This window comes from Ammospiza caudacuta, chromosome 21 (assembly GCF_027887145.1).
Source record: "Ammospiza caudacuta isolate bAmmCau1 chromosome 21, bAmmCau1.pri, whole genome shotgun sequence".
NCBI lineage: Eukaryota > Metazoa > Chordata > Aves > Passeriformes > Passerellidae > Ammospiza > Ammospiza caudacuta.
In genome coordinates, this window is record NC_080613.1 from 899148 (window position 1) to 918391 (window position 19244).

Sequence of the window (19244 nt, forward strand, 5' to 3'; positions counted from 1 at the left end):
CTGCACAAACTAAGCATTAAGCAGGTAGGGTTACAGTGCAGGTATGGGCTGATGATGCTCATGCATCTATCCCTCATCAGTGAGCTAATTAACACACTCACCTTCACCTCCCCCTCCACACCTTGCTCTGCACATCCCAAACACTCTAACGTACCCCAAGCACAAAGCCCAGCTCGATTTGTGTGCAGCACCAGATGTGAGTGTGTGGCACTGAGTGTGCCTGCAGAAGCCCCTGCCAGGGCAGTGCCCCTGTGCCTGGCACTGCTGGCTGCAGCCCCTGCTGCCTGTCCACACGGATATTCCTCCTGCAGCCTGCCTGCCTAATTGCAGCTGGCATAGCTGCACAACACCACGGATCCCTCGGCTCCCCAGGGAACGGGAAGGATCTCCATGGAAACAGACAGTAGCACTTGTTCTTTTGATAGTATTCTGACATGGCTGTAATAAAACTTCATTTATGACAATACATTACTGTGCTTTCACTACTGCTTTTTGCAGACAAGAGCTGCCCTTCCTGCCACCCCTCTACTGCTCTGCGCTGAACATCACACATGCTGCTCCTGTGTACCAAGAAATTCTGCCATGAGAAGACGGATGCATAAGCAGAAGAGGACATTTAGTGCAGTTTTCTAACAGAACATGGGGATGTGCATTATTTGGTGAGAATTAGCCCAAAAGAATCCCAAAGCCTCGGCTGATTGCAGAGTGGGCTTTTAGCACAGCTCCTCCCACCAAAGGAGACAGGGAATACATGGCCCAGAAGCAATTATACACCCAAGGTGAGAGCTCAAGAGCTATGTTATAGCAAGACTTATTGCTGCCTCCAGATCTACAGGAGGACACCAGAGCAGTGAGGAGAGACAAAGGCAGCAGGTTCTCCTGTGGGGTGTGCCCAGCCCACGCTGCTGGCTCAGCACTGCTCTGGCTGAACACCACTACAGGAGGGGAAAAGGGGCAACCAAACGAATCCAAATGCAGAGGAGGGACTGGAGATTTGATTTAGGACAGTACAATAGCCTGCAACAACAAGTGGAAACCATTTCCAGTTCCTTGGCTTTTAGAACATTCCAAACGGGATGTGAAGACACAAACTCCGATGTTCTAGAATGATGGGTTTCTCACACTGGGCACACAAGACTGGTTCTCTTGCTGCACTAGTGTGGCTGGTGGACAAATTTCACAGACAGACCAGGATTTTATACAATTCTTGCTGTACTCTTTGTCTCCCCAAAGGCCAGTACTACTTACGTGCTCATAGTTAATTCTCTGTCAGGAGTTCATTTCAGCCATGCTGCCAGATAATACTGGCTGAAGCCCAATAAAAGGTGCTGAGGTGTGCTTGGCCAGCATCACATGGAAGTTGTCACACAGGGACATTAAAGATGCTGAGAAAGTCCCAGAGACTCAGCAGCATGCTTCAAAGAGGAAGGCTACAATAACTGTAAGTTTAACATTCAAAGCTTTAAAGACATTCACAGTTTTGACAGGTGATAAAAAGAGACAATTTCCTTTTATGTTCATGGGCTTGTAGTAGTTAGAGGCTCCTGTTCCCAGAACCTGAGCAGCAGTGGGATAGAAATGCTGTGGCACAGAGCCAGAAGGTACCTCCTGGGCCTCCTTTTCTCCAGGCTGAGTCCCCCAGCTCCCTCTGCTGCTCCTGGTGTTCCAGACCTTCTCCCAGCTGTGTTCCCATCCCTGGACACACTCCAGCCCCTCAGTGTCTCTCTGGCCATGAGGGGCCTCACCAGTGCCCAGTACAAAGGGACAATCACTTCCCTAAAATACAGTTCAATACAGTTGCTGAAAGTCTTTTAATTCCTTGAAGTTCCAGGCTTCTTTGTGATACTGAACACATTTAAGCACTTTTTAACATTTAAAAGAAAATAATACCAGTGACAATACACCATGACAAACTGCTTCCTTACAGCCTCCCTCTTCCCAGCCTTTTCCAAGAAAAAAGCAAGTGGGAGTGGGGAAAGGGGAGAAGAGAGCCATTGCAACACACTTCATCAGCAGTTTATTCTAGCCTATAGCCCAGGGTAGAGCCCAGGACGACAGCCCCCCGGGTCACCCTGGCAGCACGGCCACAGGAGATGCTATCACTGGGAGCACTTTCGAGCAGCCACCTTGGCAGAGCATCATATGTTTCCCTCAAATGCTGTATTTGGCATCTGCATGGGGAAGAGAGGAAGGAAATGCTACTGAAACAAAGACGTGGCAGGCTGAGCCCTTGCAATTTTTGGCAGCAGCAACAGCTAAGCAGCTGCCAACACAGCTATAGGCTGAGCTCCCTGTAGCTGAAGTGCCCAGAGGAGGTTTTGGGGAGGAAATCATTGCTCTCCTCCGTCCCCCATCTCTTCTTTTCTACGAAATGTGGTAGGGGCAAGAGAATAGCAAAAAAACACAGCAGCAAAGGCTGTCATCATCTTCAAAACAGAAGGCGTCAGGCATGAATCAAACGCATTTATTATGAAGCAACTGGACTAAGAATTGGGATGCTTGCCAAGACATTTCCAGGTGAACTCCCCAGAGAACAAGCACTAACACAGCAGATACCTGAGAATTATAGTGTTGCTTTATCCTGTCATTTTGCCCACGGGAATCACAAGTCTCAGAGGTGAAATGGTGGTCAAGTGTAAGAAGTAACAGTGCCAGGTTACAGTAAGGACAGAGGTTCCTGTTCTGCAATATTCCTATTTTCACACAGCAGCACTGGCTGCTTAATCCCATCTCTGTTTTTATTTGCCATACTTCATCCAAAGGTATTCTCCATTTTCTTTTCATTTAGCTGGACAAGAAGGTTTCTTTCTGGAAAAGTACCATGGATACACTAAGAAACTCCATCTCTCATCTCGAAATCTGACACAAGCCCTACCTCCCTCCATGGCACAGGAGGCACAGAATGGCTGGAGGTTCTCTGCCACCCTCTGATCTGAACTGGAGCAGCACACAGCCACACATCAACTGTGCTCATTTCAGGCCAAAATTTCAAGCAAATTCTATCAGAAAGCCAGTGTAATGTCATATACAGTCCTGGAAATCCTGGTCTCAAAATCTCAGCCCTTTTGCTTTAGACTGCCTTTCATGGGGGGGGTCAAACACAATCACCAAGAGCTCCTTGTCTCTACTGCCCATTTGCCATTCAGATTTTGGAGCACAAAATGTTTGTTTTGGATTTGGTAATCAACTTCTAAAGCACATTAAAGGATTATCAATAGCAGGGGGTGGAGGAATTAAAAGCATCTTTGCTAACCATCTGTGTTTGACTAACAGCAAGCTATAAGGGCCCAAACATACAGCATTACTCAGAGACCAGTAAGAGGCTGAACTGCCAACCAGATATGAGCTCAAACCCCTGTTACTTAAGAGACTCTACAGCAAAGCTTAGAAATAAAGCAGCTTTGGATACATGCTGTTAAACTCAGCATATATTGACATAAACAGGATATCCATATTACTGTCCAAACGTGTATTCCCCTGCAGACAAAGCAGTTGGACTTTCCAGCTGTTGTTGCAGCTGCTTAGTAGATAAATGTAGATTTTACCTTTTTCCACAGTTCAGATAAGGCACTTGTTTCAGCAGACACATACAGGGTATGGTTTTGATGTTTCTGCTTATTACTAAATTTCTTCCCCAAAGATATTCCCTTTCCTACTTTCCTCCCATCCAGAAAAATTCTCCTCATTTCTTTCTTTTTCCACAGAGACAGTAGTGGTTTGCATTTGCATATTGTGGTCGGCACACAGTCACATCTAATCCTTAACTGTGGCCCTCAGACACACAATTTCAGCAATAATCACATCAATTTAATGGGATTTCCAAATCCCAGTTTACTATAAACTGGAAGCTCTGCTCCTACAAACATTCTTACACTCATGGTCCAAAAGTACCCATAGAGGGGTGCATTACTCTCTCCTAAACACACTGGTTTGGGGTTTGAAATGTTCACTGTACTGACTCCAGCATCACATACTGCAGTGTGTGTTCTGAGGCTTTTCTGAAGGAATACTGTCAGAAATCCACTAACCTTAAGCCATTGAAGAGCTGCTTAGATTTATCCAATAAGTAGCAAAAGTCTGTCACCGTTTTTCTCTCTGCTTGAGGAATATCATCTTCAGCTCCCCCTGATGACATGGTTTCTTTTAGGGCAAGCTCAGTCCTATGAAGATAAAAACAGCCATAATTACTCAAAAATCAACGGCTGCTATGAACTCATCCAGACTGAGATGCATTTTCAGTTCCATGGGGATGTAACACAGAGCATGCAGTTCTCCACAGGTTACTCTTCTCAAGACTCATTAAAAAAAACAGCTGAGAATCAAAGCATGGGACTAATTATTGAACAATGCACTAGTTAACAGAGCAAAATTAAAAGTAACAGTGGTACAATAGTCACAAAATAAAATAACTCTGAAGACTGTCTTCACAAACACAAAACTGACAATGAAGGACTGTAGCACAAACAGCACTTGGGTTTCACACTTGGACAAAGAAATCCTCTCCAAATTTGCCTTCTGCAGAGGTATTTATCCTGCAGCTGTATTTAGAGACTAGCCTCAGCTCTCTTTACATTTCATTTTCTTCTGTTACTGTGAAAACTGTAGCTCAATGGCTCCTATTGCTAAAAACAGGCAAGTTTAGCCAGAATGCTGAAAAGTACCCTACGATCCTTCCTCTCTGCATGCTCATGACTGTTTAATTCCATGGCCTGCATTGCCCCCAAAGATACCTGCAGATCTGTTTTTATTCTTCACCTGAGTAAAATGTTATATTGTACAATAATCACCTGAACAAAAAACTAAGATATAATGTAGATAATTGCAGCATTGAGTGAGTAAGGGAATATGAAAGCTTACAGAGGCAGAGTGGCTTTTAAAAATCTTACTCCAAACATCCACAGATATCAAATTACCCTTTTGAGCATACACAGATGAGCTACAGATTTTGCAGCAGAAACAACAACAAAACATCTCTGGAAATGGCTGCTAGGTCTTCAGCTCTGCCCTGCTCAGGATTTTTGTGCAGGATAAACACACCTCTAACGGGGCACATGCAGGGCTTTTACTTCCAGCAGCTTCCCTGCCAGTTCTGGTGTGTTTCTGGTAAGCAACAGGTTTCCATTTGTGCAGCACTTCTGTTTGGATGCTATTTGCACAAATAATTACCTACATGTCCCAGTCCAAGCCAGGAAATGGCAAAGCTCACTCTTTCCAGCCATCAGGAAGCACCCAGAAGCATCTTTCAGCAACTGGCACAAAAAAATCCTTCACAATAACTGAAGAGGCTTCAGAAATGCTTCCCTGAACAAACACTTCATGCCTAACAAACGCAGGAGGAACTGGCAGCTTCCACCCAGCTTTTGGGGTAAGTTTGAGGGCCACCCTGCCAACCAAGCAGTCTCATGATTCCCCAGTTTAGACAAGAGGCAGCCCACACAGACTTGTTTTTACACACCCACGTGACAGCCCACCAGAGCAAGGCCGTGGGGGCATTGCACAAACCACTTGCTGAAGAGCTCCAGAAAAAGGTTAAAAGTGTCTCTGTATTGCCAGGTAACTGCAATACAGGTGCCAGAGTCCAAAACATAGCACCCAGATGCCACAAGCTTTGGCGTGAGCCTGGCAAGAAGGACATCAATACTGTGAGCCCCAGGCTGAGCCTGAAACCTCTGAGCATTCACATTTACACAGCACAGAACAAACAACACCAAGTACCAGAGCACCAACACATGAGATTGGAGTGAACAGCGAGACCTGAAAAACAAATGTCAGAAGTAGCCAGGAGGTGATTCAGGAATTTCAGCAAGAGGGACAATACCCCAGGTCCTGTGTGCTCCACAGCAAGGGTGACCTAAATCCTGCAGCGAGCCTGTAGGTTCTGCGCTCCACCGTGGCTGTCCAGGCACTCCAGAGCAGCTTCAGACACTTTTGCAAAAATTGAGGAGCTTGCTTAAGTTGCAAAGTATGTTTCAGACAATCTAGATATCAGTCTTTTAATTTCATGGCAGTGAATTTTATTTTACATCACCCTAAAGTTATACTACCCAACAACCCCAACCACTGCCAACATAACCTGTGCCAGCCCTGGCACAGGCAAATAAAACCAGCTAGGCTTTGGGTTGTTTTTTAAAACCAAGTACTTCTCACATGCAAGGAGTTCACCAGACCCACTGTGAAGAGGCCATTTATGCAATCAATAAAAGATACACCAGAAAATCCATAGCCTGCCAATGTGAAAGGTATCGGAAGGCCAGAAAAATATGTGAAGCTGTCTTTTCCAGCTGACAGAGAAGGAAAATAAAATTAGTTATTTCATGCACCGGTTTTGGCTTATCATGCTCTGGAGAGGGTGGTATTTGGTGCTGTACAAAGGAAGAGCTACTATCAGGAGCAGCTCGGGAGAGGAGGAGGTGCTCCTGCACTAAGGACTGTGTTGTAATGCAGCAGCAGTACAGACAGGAGGGAGAATTATTATTAGAACAGCAAGTGGGCACAGCAAAGGGAGGAATACAGCTCCTGACATGGCCCTTTCCTAAGGGACTGCTCAGCTCCAAATGAACAATGTAAATAAAAAGCAACCAGGAGCACATCCACAATGGGGACCTCACCTTCCCTTTGACACTAGAAGTTATCACATGGATCATCTGCAGACAGACAGTTCTCCCAGTTTTGACAGCCCAACTATACCAGGAATACCACCTATTTCATTTCTTGTTCTCTGCTTGATGCTTTTTGCTTTCTTGCGTGCAAAAGAAACTGTTGGGATGTTTTGAATGACAATTTTTTCTTAAGTAACACATTAAAAAATGCTCTCCAGAGTCTGCAGAAGGAGACATTGAAACATTGGTTTAAAAGACTGTTAAAATAAGTTAGAAAATGGTGGCTTCCAGCAGAAGTTATTATTCTCTCAAAGATTTTGCCAACTCCTCAGGCCATACAAGGCAGGAAAGCCGTGCTCGCCAAGCCCCACACTTGGTGTGCCAGGTTCTTCCCTACCAGCTCTCAGAACAGACCATTCCAGGTTTGCTTAATGCAACACATTACTGGATTTGATGAATTCATCCCACTGCAGCAGCCAGGGTAGCAGAGCTTCACAGCCACCCCAGAGGATGGCAGCTGGAGCTGAAGGGCAGCAGAGGAGGGACATGGGACAGGGACGGGGGTTTCACGGTGCTGGGCAGTATTTTTAAAGTCAGATGTCACTTACATCACACACGTCTCCACTTCCCTGTGGTTTGCTGTCTTTTGGCTAAGGTTTTCCAGGCTTAGCTGGAAGAGAAAAAGAGTGCTGAAGTTAATGGTATGCACTCCCCCCTGGCCCTGCCCTGGGATCCAGGCCTGCAAAGCAAGGCAGGCTTTGTGAGCCATGAGGGAACGCTCTGGGTCAGGGAAATGCAGCTGACAATGCAAGCCCAGCATGGATATGTTCAATAAGGGCATTACATCCTCTCAGATTTGCTCCACAGCCAGCATCACTGTAAGCTGCCATTCAGTGCCTGCTGGAAGGGGAGGGTCACAACTCCCCACCCAACGTGTACAGCCAAGGAAACCTCGCACACTGAAGGTGCAGCCGTGGTGTAACCTGAGGGCACAGGAGGATGTCAGGGGTCTGTCAGCTCATGTATCAGTGAGGACAGGCAGAATCAGGAGCAGTTTCCTGCATGTGACACCTGGACCTCCTGACAGAGCACTTGTACAACTCAACTGCCTTTTTTTAAGCCATCACTTCTCAGTTATGGAACCTTGACTGATTTTCAAATGCTTCCCACTCCCTGCTTAGAGGCACAAGTAGTAACCAAAAAACAAAAGCAAACACACTTTGTTCATCTGTCTTCTTGATACAGGATTTTCCCCAAACTAAGATGTTCCTAGAGCTGCTCTCTACAGAACCCAATGGTGGAAAACACATTCCAGTCTATCAGGATTTTAAAGCTGTCAAACCTTGAGTGAGAGACCAGCTCTCTTTCCACTTTCCATCCTGACACATCTCCCACAGCATCACTGCCAAAAGGGGATGTGACACAAAGCCAGGCGCCCAGCTGGTATCTATTCCTTATCTGCAAATTACCAGCACAGATAAAACCAACCTCCTGATCGTCCATACACAAAGCCTGCAACCATCATGTCCCAAAACTCTACCAAAACCAGCCAATCTTACCTTCACCAAGCAGGATGCCTACCTTGGCACCCTATTTGCCCGTCCCTTTCTTCTGCAGACTGGCACACTCGTGTCTCATGTTTTCTTTCAACGCTATACTGCACGTTTTGGGAAAACCATCTGTGTGTTTCCATGTGATCTGCTCAGAGTGCTAGTCCTGACAGAGCCTCAGACAACACAAAATGCATTAGAAACCAAATTCATTCCTCCTGCCAGAATACCTAACTCTCCATCAACAGCCACTGCCCTGAAGTTCCCAAGACACCACTCAGTTCTGCCCAAGAAACACTGAAATAAATAATTAGCAATTCCCCCCAGACAGGCACTGAAAACCTCACAGCCTGCAGGAGTCAGGAATTGAGAGGGAATGGCAATGAGCAGTTATACATCAAACCATTTCTTCACAAAATGTAGGCAGGGGGGGAAAGATTTCTTTATGATTCCAAGGTTTTTAGTAAAATTTGGAAGCAATCACAGACATTCCTCACCCCAACCACTGTTCACCTCAGGGCACGTCTGCACTGCAGAGGCTGCAGCCCTTCCAGACACATCAGCTCCCATTCCAGCAGCTCGCTGGATGCTGCAGGAGCATCTGGGAGCAGGCTGAGCCCACACCTGAGCTCCTGGCAAGGCTCAGTCCCTGGGGACAGCAATGCCCAGGGCCAGCTCATGGAACAACCCGAGCGTTGTGTCCCAGCTCTGCTCAGTGCTCTGTGCACGTGCACGAGGAAAACGACACAGCCTGGGCTTGGGGACACTTCTGTCTGACTGCCACAGTGAAAAGCAACTTTAACTTAGGAAACACAAACAAGCAGCTGTTGTATCTCACTGATAATGTTGGTCAAATCATGTTCTCTCTGCCTGGATGTTTGTTTACTCCGAAGGGCACTAAGGACAAATGAATTACTGACTTCTTGTACAAATTACAGCATGGCTGACAAAATCACCTGCAAATGTAACTATGTCTAGCAACTACCTCCTATTGGAGGTACATAGTTACAATTCTCCAAGAAACTGGTTTTCCTACTAAAATACATATTTTTAGAGCTAACTTGCAAAAATATTGTTACCTCTAAGGATTAGGCAAGAGGGAAATCACTAAGCAAATAATAAAAAGACACAAACGCCAGTGAGCCTGTGTATGAACACACCCACACCCCAGTGCACGAGCAGTCAGGGCCAGCAGTTGCTCCTACAGGCACAGGGAGCCTGGTCCCACATCGACCTGGATTGATCCTTCCCTCTGCATCCCATTAAATCCAGCTCTCCCCAGCACAGGGCAAGCTGCCACTGCCCTGGGGCTCCACACGTTCTGAGGGGCTGGCCAGATGCTTCCTTCTGTCTGTCCTTCCCTTTAACAGATGCACTAAACACATTATTTCAACTTCTTTTGAATTTTGTGAAAACTACTCACTAGATAATCTTCAGGACCTTTGCCCCTACAAAAACAACAGTTACGTTACACAAGGGATTGAAAAGCTGCTTGAAGAAGAAAAAAGAGGAAGCCTGATCGTGCAATTGCATTCCTAAAAAAGGGAAAGGAGCAGGCAGGGGATAAATAAGAAAACAAGATAAACCCACGCACACGTTCCCCAGCTGCACGCTGCTGTGGCCAGTGGAAGTGGCACAGAGCAGGCACTCAGTTACACAAGAACTGTTATACAAGTTACACAAATTTTATTACTGCAAACTGAAAGTTTATGCTCTCACATGAATGCATCGTTCCTTCCTCAGCACATCAGAGGATGAGAAGACAAGAGCTCAGATTTAAGGGGAGCTGCCACCTCTGCGTTACCTGTGAAATCTCGTCAGGAACAGGGTCATGACTTCCTGTAGGGAAATAGGCAGCACCACACATTCAACTCCATTCTGAGTCAAATGAGTTGGAAAATACAATACGCAGTGTCAATCCCATTACTTTAATTTCAAGGCCTGTAGAATCAGGCCTTTCGTATGTTTCAGATGTATTTAAAAATCCTTTTATTGCTAGGAAGCACACCTGTGTGTATGCAGAACTGCAGTTTTGGCATCCTTCCCCTCAGAAACACGCGGAGGTGCTCATTAACATCGTGCCATGGAAACCATGCAGTCCCTTCCTGCCTCCCACACTGAGATCATGGGAGCCACACCTCACCAGCAGCCTCCTCTGGATCCTCTCTGGGCGGATCACTCTGAACACAGGAGACATGATCTCACCGTGGCATGCACGTGGCCTTCAGAGCACAAAACTTTCGCTTCTCTTCTTTATGTTTCTGCCACTGACAATTTGTTCCAGCTTTGTCTGTTCTGCGCCCTCTGTGATCCCTCTTTCACTGCAGTTCACGACCTTTTGTGTATAGGATGAACAAAGGGCACAGGCTAAAAATGTCATCACAGTTGGGCCTCTGCTCTTCTACTGACTTCACTGGTTTGCTATTAAAAACAGGCTCAAGCTCAAAGTCAGACCAAAGAAGAATTTCTGGGTCATCAGAATCTAGGAATCTCCAGAAGATGGTGCAGAAGCAATGTGGAAGAGGACATAAGCGTTTCTTTTCATCCAAATTCAAATCATGAATCTGTGGTGGTGCCTGCATACCACCTACATGGTACTTAGCAGTCCTTTGCTTTGTATGAAAGAGCAAGAGGAAAAAAACCATCAGGCTGGCCCACTCTTGGCAGGGGTGGGAGGGTAGAAGGGAGACAGAAAAACAGGATCAGCTGTGGCAGTGAGCTGTGTGTATTTACATTTCACAGGCTGAACTATTTAGTGGTTTATTTACACACAATGTTCTTGGAGCAGCTAAAATGCCAGTTGTGTTTTATCTCGATTTTGTGGCAATGCGCATAAGCCACAGAACCATAGCAAGAGTCTGCAAGTGAGAGACCAAGCTCCTACCTCTGGAAAAGCACATGAGCCACTGTGAGAGAGGAGAGAGATTTTGGGAGCACAGGCACAACGAGGGCTGAAACGCATTAGTTATGACAAGCCACCAAAATACGACCCAGGGACGGGAAAGCAAGGAGCCAGTGACAAAGCAAGAGCTCGTGCTGCAGGGATGGCACACCCCAGGGTAACCCTCACAGCCAAGGCAAGCCACGGCACAGCACAGCAGCCTCGGGTCCCTCCGCTGCCCCTCCATGTTAGAGTGAGCAGGGAATTGCAGTCAGCTCCATTTTATGCACATTTGATGGCAAGACGCCAACACAACTGTTGACTGAGCCAAATCTGGGCCCCCTTGAACTAAGCCATCACCTAAAGCAGGGTGGAAAAGCACATGCCTCTCGCCTTCCCAGCAGCCAAGTTCCTGAAAAGCATCCCAGTCACAAGAAAGATTTTTCTTTCTTCGTCTGACAACAACTGATGCTTTAACTCTTTTATGTACACTCATTAATTCAAAATGAAACAGCTAGCACGGAGCTGCATTGTACAGCAGTGGGATGGAGAGATGGAGAGGCTCCCTTCCAGCCAGCCAAATGATTTACTGGCTGGCCCAAATGGCAGCTGAGGCCAGTGCCCGATCTGGAGGGCAGCTATCGTCACACTCTGCAGCCTGTTCCCATCCTCAGCCAAGGTGCCAGTGGCTGCCTTCCAACTGGAACTGTATTCTGACAAAAGGGAGTGCAGGACAAGCTTGGGAAAGCTTTCTGATGCCTTCGGTTCAGCTCTTCCCTCCAATCCAGCGTTTGGTGGGAGCTGCCAGCACGTTTGGGAATTGCATGGAGAGCATCGCCACTGTGGGAATCCACCTTCCTCAGCAGGTACTGCTCCTGAGCCGCGCCTCTGCCTCACAGCACAGAAATCCCTCTGCTGACTCCTGCTTTAATTATACTTCAAAAACTCAGCTTCTAGTCTGTGTTCCATTATATTAATAGCAATAATTAACAATACTTCAAACAACAAGTCCTCTAAACCTGCAGCTCCATGCAGGCTGTCTGGCAGCGCACACTTCCTTTCCTGACTGACATCCTCAGGGAACCAGATTGATGGTTACTGTGCTCCATCCCTGCTGCAGGGCTGTGCTGCGCTCTCTCAGCTCATGTAAGCTGCAAGGTAATATTTGTGTTGGCAACTTCCTTACATACTTTACAGAACCAGACCTAGATTTGACCCTCAGTGCAGCTCCCACACACAACTTGGTCCACTCCTTTGAACTGTCTCCTCTTGCTGCAGCACATGCTCCATACCATACCTCTGCTTCCAGCCTGTTTAAAAATTACACAGCTTGAACAGAGCTTTTGTGCTTCAACAGTGCACCTTAGCTATAAAAGCCAAGCCTGCAGAACATTCTTATGCAAGAACACCAAACAAAATTATTATAAAATCTGCATGTACAGGTCTTGGTTGTCCTTCTCCCAGGATTGCTCCAAAATGGAAGCAATCATTTTTATGAAAAAAATGAGAACCGTGTAAAGTTCTGTATAAAAAGACATCAACATCCAGGTTTTTGTGGTCAGAATCCAATAGCTGTACTGTGCTTTAGGGGACTAGCGGGGCTGTTGGTGTTTTTGTTTAATATCAGCTCCACTGCAGCTCTTTAGGCAGTAACACCACCTCAGAACAGACTTCCACACCAGACATCTTCCCTCCTTACCCAAAGCACACCAAGCACAATAAAAGATAAGCCAACAAAGTAACGTGTCCAGATAACCCAATGAATTCCCATTATCCATCTGTGCCGCAGCAGATCACCAGCAGCTCCATTTAACGCCGACAGAGCCAAAGCAGAATGAAAGTGATGCAAGAAGAGGGGAGATGTGAGATGCGAGTGCACGGCAGCGAGGCAGCTGCAGCGCGAGCAGGGCACCGTGCAGAGCATCATGTGACGGGAGCAGCACGGCGGGAGAGCTGCAGCCCCCGGCTCCCACTCCCCAGCCCGTGCCCTCCCTGCAGGCCACGGACAGCCCCACCTGATCCCAGGGCACAGCCGGCTCAGGGCAGAACCTTCTCGACGCTTGGAATCGTTACGCTCCATTTTTATCACTCCCCTCCACAAAATACAACAGGGACACGGGAATGATTAACAATGAGCTTCATGTTGCTCCCGCTGGAATGCACTTTCAGCATCTTTATCACTTGTAGATCGACTTTCTCAAAAGAGCACAGAACACGGCATCGTTCTTACACGTAGAGCAAAGCCCAACTAGACATGGTTGTGATAAAATATTCCCTTGTTTGTAAGGGACTTGCCTTGTAATGGATTGCCAGCTGAATTCTGATAGTTTATTGCAGCTACATTGCAAGACAGAACAATGATCACATTCTCCTCTGTAGAACAACAAAATATTCCCTCTCTCCATATAGTTTCTGTGAATGGTTTTTCTATTTCCTGCAGTAAAGGACCTGGCCATCACATTCATGACTGTCTGGATTGCTCTGGCAGCCTAGGATGACTGGAGAATAAAGCTCTCTGCTCATGGTTAAGTGACTCACTCTTTCATTTAACATAATCGTGGTCCAATTTATTCAAACATCTTGAATGAGACTGTATTAATCTGATTTGAAAATGAAGCCTCTTTTCTACACACATGGTCCCCAGCAGGGCACCAGGCTCCCAGAGTGCTTCCTCCACCCTGCAGGGACAGCACAGCCACCACACCACGGGGTCAGGCAGGGTGAGAGACCCCAGGCAGGAGCTGCACCTGCAGATCCCACAGCAAGACCCACACAGGATGAATTTCTACAATTTGCAAAGACTGCTACCACCACAGCAGTCCTGCTGCCCGCAGGAGCAGAGGGAAGCACACACATTCTGGGAGACTCACTCACATTTCAGTCTTCATATGGGCCCACAGCGCTGCTCTGCATCAGCTGGACAAGATGCCATGAATTACAGGTTGCATTTGGATAGACTGTGCAAAATCCAGATTTTTTTGTTTATATTAAAGGGTCCATTTTACAGGTTGGAGGACCAGAAATGCTTGGCCCAGATAAAGCGTAGAAGCTTGGAGTCTGGTTATTAAATGAGAGACGTGCAACTCAGACATTGATGAAAACAGGTCCTGTTCTGTGGTGGGAGATTAGATCTAGAGCTGAAAACCTGCAGTCTTGATCTTGAATGTTTTAACAGGTTATGCACATTTTTATAAGACAAGAAATTTGAGGGGATGACACAACATAACAACCATCCAGCTTCTGTCCCCAAGGGCATTTCATGTCACCTATTGTCCAAGACACCTCTCTGTACAAAAACAAATAAAAATTGGTGCCAAGGGAACTTGGTGCTGCGATGGAAGTTTAAAATCAGAACGAACCCACGACGATTCCATCAAACCTTGGATAGTCTGGCAGCTTGGATACCCAGCCCCGCACAGACTGCTCCCGTAAAATCCTGCAACGTTCCATCCCAACGGGCTCGCCCGGCGACGCCGATGGCCGCTACCTGTCAGCGGCCGCTCCGCACCGGCGGCCCCGCGGCTGCGGGCGGGAAGGGAGCGCGGCCAGCGGCCAAGTTAATAACGGGGGTCGGGAGGGTGATTATCCCGGCTGCGCTGCCAGCCCAGGCCTAAGCGTTAGACGTGTCACATCGCGTTCCTCCTCTCCGTCAGCAGCAACGACAGCGGCCAGCACGGCCCGGTGCCTCGGCAGCTCCCGCCCCCGCCGCCCCTCACCGCGGCACCGGGCACGGCCCCGCCGCGCCGCCGGGGGATGCTCCGGGGGCCCCCGTCCGCACCTGCCGCCTTACCTGGGCTCCCACGCGCGGCGGGGCTCTTCCGCCGGGCCCGGAGCTCTGCGGAGGCGAGACCGCGGTGAGGGGCGCGCCGCCACCGGGCCTGCCCCGAGGCGCCCGCAGCCGCCGCCGCCGCTCCCGCCCGCCCCCGCCGCCGCCCCGCCCGCGTCCGCCCGCGCCGCCGCTCCGCCCCCCGCACCTGGAGGCCGGGCCGGAGCGGGGCAGGCGCTGCCGTGCGGTCCCGCTCACCGTCCGCACCCGCCGGTCCCGATCACGGTCCCGGTCCGGGCGCGGCCGCAGCGCCGCCGAGGTTCGCGGAGCGCGGCTGCCGCCTCGCGCCGGTCCGCGCCGGCCAGCCCCGCCCCCGTGCTCTCCTATTGGCCGCGCGCCCAGGCTAACGGCGAGATCGCGTTCTCATTGGCTGCGCCGGCCGTCAATCGAGAAGCTCCGCCCCCCCCGCGCGCTGCCGGTGAGGCGCGGCGGCTGCTTGGATACGGCGGCGGCGGCGCCGCGGGGAGCGAGACCAGCCCGTCTGTCTGTCCGTCTGTCTGTCCCGCGCGGCCGCCTGCGCGCACGGCCCTACCCCTGCCCCTGCCCCGCGGTGCCGCGGCGTCCGCTCTCGCCCCGCCCGCCATCACGTCCCCATCACTGCCGGTGTAAGAGTGCCGCACCTCGGCCAGCATGAGAACACCGGCTGCGCGCTGACCGGGCTCCGGCGGCTCCCAGAGAGCGGGGGCGGCAGCCGCAGCACCGAGCGGCTCCCGCGGGGCTGCAGCCCCAGAGCCCGGGGCCGGCCGTGCCTCCCGCCCTGCCTGTCAGCGCCCCGGCCGGGACCACCGTGCCTCCCGCGGGGGGCGCGCGGCGCAGGCTCCTCCCCCCGCCCTGCGCGCGTTGGTACGGTCCGGCCGCGGCACCGCCCCTCTGCCTGCGCCGCTTCCGCCTTTCCGCCCCGCGCCGCCCGCCATGGTGAGAGAACCGGGCCGGCCGTCGGGAATCCGCTGGCATCCTGCGGGAAAGGCTCCGGGATCTACCGGGATCCCGCGGGAACGGCACCGGGATGCACCGGCATCCCGCGGGAACGGCCGCCGGGCATCCACGGGCATCCCGCGGGAACGGCACCCGGGCATCCATGGGCATCCCGCGGGAACGGCACCCGGCCATCCCCCCCGTCCCACCGGGCCCGGGAATCCCGGCCGTCCGCCCACATCCCACCGGGCCCTGGGCCCGCACATTCGCGCCGCGGGGGCTGAGGGCGGGCGGGACGCGGGCCCGGGGGTCGGGCGGGGGCACTGACGGCCTGTCCGCCGCCCGCAGGCCAAGATCAAGGCCCGAGACCTGCGCGGGAAGAAGAAGGAGGAGCTGCTGAAGCAGCTGGAGGATCTCAAGGTGGAGCTGTCGCAGCTGCGCGTGGCCAAAGTGACCGGCGGGGCCGCCTCCAAGCTGTCCAAGATGTGAGTGGGGCCGGGGCCGAGGGCAGCTGGGCAGTGCCCCGGGTCCCGGGCACCGTGCCTGAGAGCCGCTCCCGCAGGCTGTGCTGGCTGCTGCTCTGGAAAAGAAAAACCTGAAATCGCGCGTGGGAGAGGAGCGCATCTCCCTAGGCCTGAGGGCCGGTGCGCGTCTGTGCTCGGAGGGGCTGGGCCGGGCGCTGCCGGTGTTGGCTGTAGCGGGGCTCAGTGTGGGGGCTCCGGAGCACACGCGGGTTCTGCACCTGGGGTTCGGCCCTGGAGCTGCTGCTGCACGGTGTGCTCACATCCCTCTCTTTCCCACCTGTAGCCGAGTGGTGCGCAAATCCATCGCCAGGGTGTTGACCGTCATCAACCAGACCCAGAAGGAGAACTTGAGGAAGTTCTACAAGGTAAGGACAGGCGTTTTCCATAAGTGGCCTTTGCATTCTTGCCGTTCACAATTACAAAGTTTCTGGGAAGGATTGCTACTGAAAAGCTTGAAACTCAATGAAAAACTATAATTTATGTTCAGTTTAAAGTTCTGTGGTCATGGTTGCTTTTTAAATATTAGTGCAAGAGTTCTGCAAGCTTGGTGTGTCTCCTATTGCAGGAGAGTCCTCTGGCAGTATCGCTTCTGTGGGGGTGGACTTGCTGGGACATGTGGTTTGCAGAAATTCAGATACTCTTATTTTCAATTTAATCATCTCACAGGTGACCAAGAAATTCTATATGGTTCTGTAATTTTTAGACTATCACTTCCTGCAGTTTGAGTTAGATCGTATTGGTTGGGGAAAAAAGATCTTTTCAAGGGGTGCTGGATAAGTGGGGCTTGTAAGATTAGGCCATACTTAAACCTGAGTCAGAGCTGCTGCAAAAGTCAATGCACTTGTAATTCCCAGTGGAGGGGAGTCTCCTGAGCTCAGCTGCTGTGTGTCTTTGCAAACAGGGCAAGAAGTACAAGCCCCTGGATCTGCGGCCCAAGAAGACGAGGGCCATGCGGCGCAGGCTCAACAAGCACGAGGAGAACCTGAAGACCAAGAAGCAGCAGCGAAAGGAACGATTATACCCAGCCCGGAAATTCGCCATCAAGGCATAGCCCCGGGCCAGCTGCACTCGGGGCAGGATGGCTCATTAAATGCAGTTTGCTTTGGAAGTGTCACTGGTGGTTTATTTGGGGGTGGTGGGTAAGGAGCCCATAAAGGAATCATCAGCCTAATGGAGGGAAATGGGAGGGTTCACAGAAAGTGTGCGACTGCTAATGGAAATACAGACCTGGCAGTTTATTTGCCTCTGAGGAACAGGCAGTGAATGGGTACAGATCTGTGAGGCTGCTTCATCCAAACAGGTATTGATCTAGAATGGAAGCTTTTCACAAATGTTGGTAGTCAGTCGATATTTATCACTATTGATCATGGTTTAAATTTTTATCTTGTGCCACTATTGAAGGTTTAATAGAAAAAGATTAAATTAGCTGAGGGATTTCACGGGACATCGTGGAAACTTGTCAGCACTTGGTTCAGATCCCTGGGCAGCTCGGGGTGGGAGGGATAGTGCCACACCAGGTGTTCTCTGTGTGGGTCTGGGTGCTGCTGAGGGCACGTGAGCTTGGGGTATGAAAGAGAACTGAACTCCCAGGGCATCCGTGGCCTCACAATTCCACACTTCTTTATACCTGCAAAGCACAGCACGGGTTAAATGGTTTGTCCCCCATGGAGTTCATTGGGACTCAGAGATGGAGCTGCAATTCCAAAAGCCTTTTTTGGTTCTGATTGTGAGCAAGAGTTCCACAGTGCTGCTGGAGCGTGAGGGCTGCAGCACTCATGGTTTGAATTAGTGCAGCCAATGCATTCGAACATAAAAAATTGCCTATCCATTAGGGAGTTCCTAGATTGGATCCAGATTCTGTTTAGGAAAAATGTCTTAATTCTGCTCCCTCAATTAAGGATTTTTAAGCCTCAAGCTGGTTTTATCCAGAGAGGCCCGATCACGTGCGGTGCAGGGAGTTTTCCCTACATGGCGGCCTTGCGAGGGTGGCTGCGCTGTGATGTCACCTGGGCTGTGCTGGCTCTGTCCCTGTTTGGATGGGGTGCGTGGGACGTGTCTGGCAGGAGAGGAGCGGGGCTGGCACGGCGCTGGGCCGGGCAGGCTGCGTGTGGGAACGGCTCCTTGGCTGGGCTCTGCTCCCAGGCAGGGTCACAGGGCCGTGTCTGCGTCCGTGTGTCCTGCCGGGCCTCAGAGCTGCTCCAGGGAGCATCAGCTGCTTGTCCCCCAGGAGCAGGAGCACCCTGTGAGGATCCCAGATCTGCTCACTGCCATCCCAGGAGCTGATGCTGGAGACAGAGAGGGGTTGGTCCCTGTGCTGGGAGCGAGGCAGGCTGGGGCAGGTGGTGCTGCCAGATCGTGCCTGGCTGCATTCGGGCTTCTCTTGGGAGAGCTGTGTGCCCTGTGCTGCTCCAGCAGCACAGCTCAGGGAGCCTGGCAGCTCTGCCAGTGCTCCCGACAGCATGGCAAAGCAAGCACGGCCCAAACTCTGCCTGCAGAGACCGGTGAGTGCCAGGGTGTGCTCCAGGTGTCACCTTCCACCCCAGCCACAGGAGCACTGCTGAGAGAGGATCTGCTGTCTCAAGGATCCAGTCAGTACAGATCACTGGCATGCCAATCAAGAGGGTGGGAAACAGAAAAATGGGGAAAAACCCCAACTGAGCAGGCTCTGAACGTCCAGGAGCCATCCCCATGCTGAGCGGGAGGCAGTACTGGAGAACAGCTCAGCTTCAGTTTGGGCACAGCCCTCAACGGCCATTTGAGGAGGTGAACATGTTTCTGGCACTGCACTAAATCCTGGGGCTGAATTACTCCATCCACCCATAGCTGTGTGACAAAACCAACCAGTCTGGCCCTTCCATCAGAGCTGCCCTGTCCTGTCACAGGAGACGTCCTGCAGACAAGCAGCCCTTTAAGTGACCAGGAACAACAGAGTGATTGAGAGGACACAGA

General features: G+C 50.6%; 2 protein-coding genes across 2 annotated transcripts in view; one reads left to right on the forward strand and one right to left on the reverse strand.

Annotated features, from left to right (window-relative positions):
- Positions 1–15054, reverse strand: part of SCAI (suppressor of cancer cell invasion) — a 32138-nt gene extending 17084 nt beyond the window's left edge. Inside the window, exons 1-2 of the mRNA XM_058818198.1 lie at positions 15005–15054; positions 4029–4160 (exon numbers count right to left, since the gene is read on the reverse strand). Coding sequence (XP_058674181.1) covers positions 4029–4135 — 107 coding nt within the window. The 5' untranslated portion in view covers positions 4136–4160; positions 15005–15054. The remainder of the gene's footprint in view (positions 1–4028; positions 4161–15004) is intronic.
- A 664-nt stretch (positions 15055–15718) lies between these two features.
- RPL35 (ribosomal protein L35) lies at positions 15719–17403 on the forward strand. The gene is made up of 4 exons (XM_058818408.1): positions 15719–15771; positions 16120–16256; positions 16579–16660; positions 17197–17403. The coding sequence occupies exons 1-4, from the start codon at positions 15769–15771 to the stop codon at positions 17344–17346; spliced, it is 372 nt and encodes a 123-aa protein (XP_058674391.1). The 5' UTR covers positions 15719–15768; the 3' UTR covers positions 17347–17403.
- The last annotated feature ends 1841 nt before the right edge of the window (positions 17404–19244 follow it).

Bases quoted from the DNA above. Each gene is read 5' to 3' on its own strand.
- RPL35 (XM_058818408.1), top strand. The intron at 16,257-16,578 runs GTGAGTGGGGCC...TCCCACCTGTAG, and splicing joins GCCTCCAAGCTGTCCAAGAT to CCGAGTGGTGCGCAAATCCA. The intron at 16,661-17,196 runs GTAAGGACAGGC...CTTTGCAAACAG, and splicing joins ACTTGAGGAAGTTCTACAAG to GGCAAGAAGTACAAGCCCCT.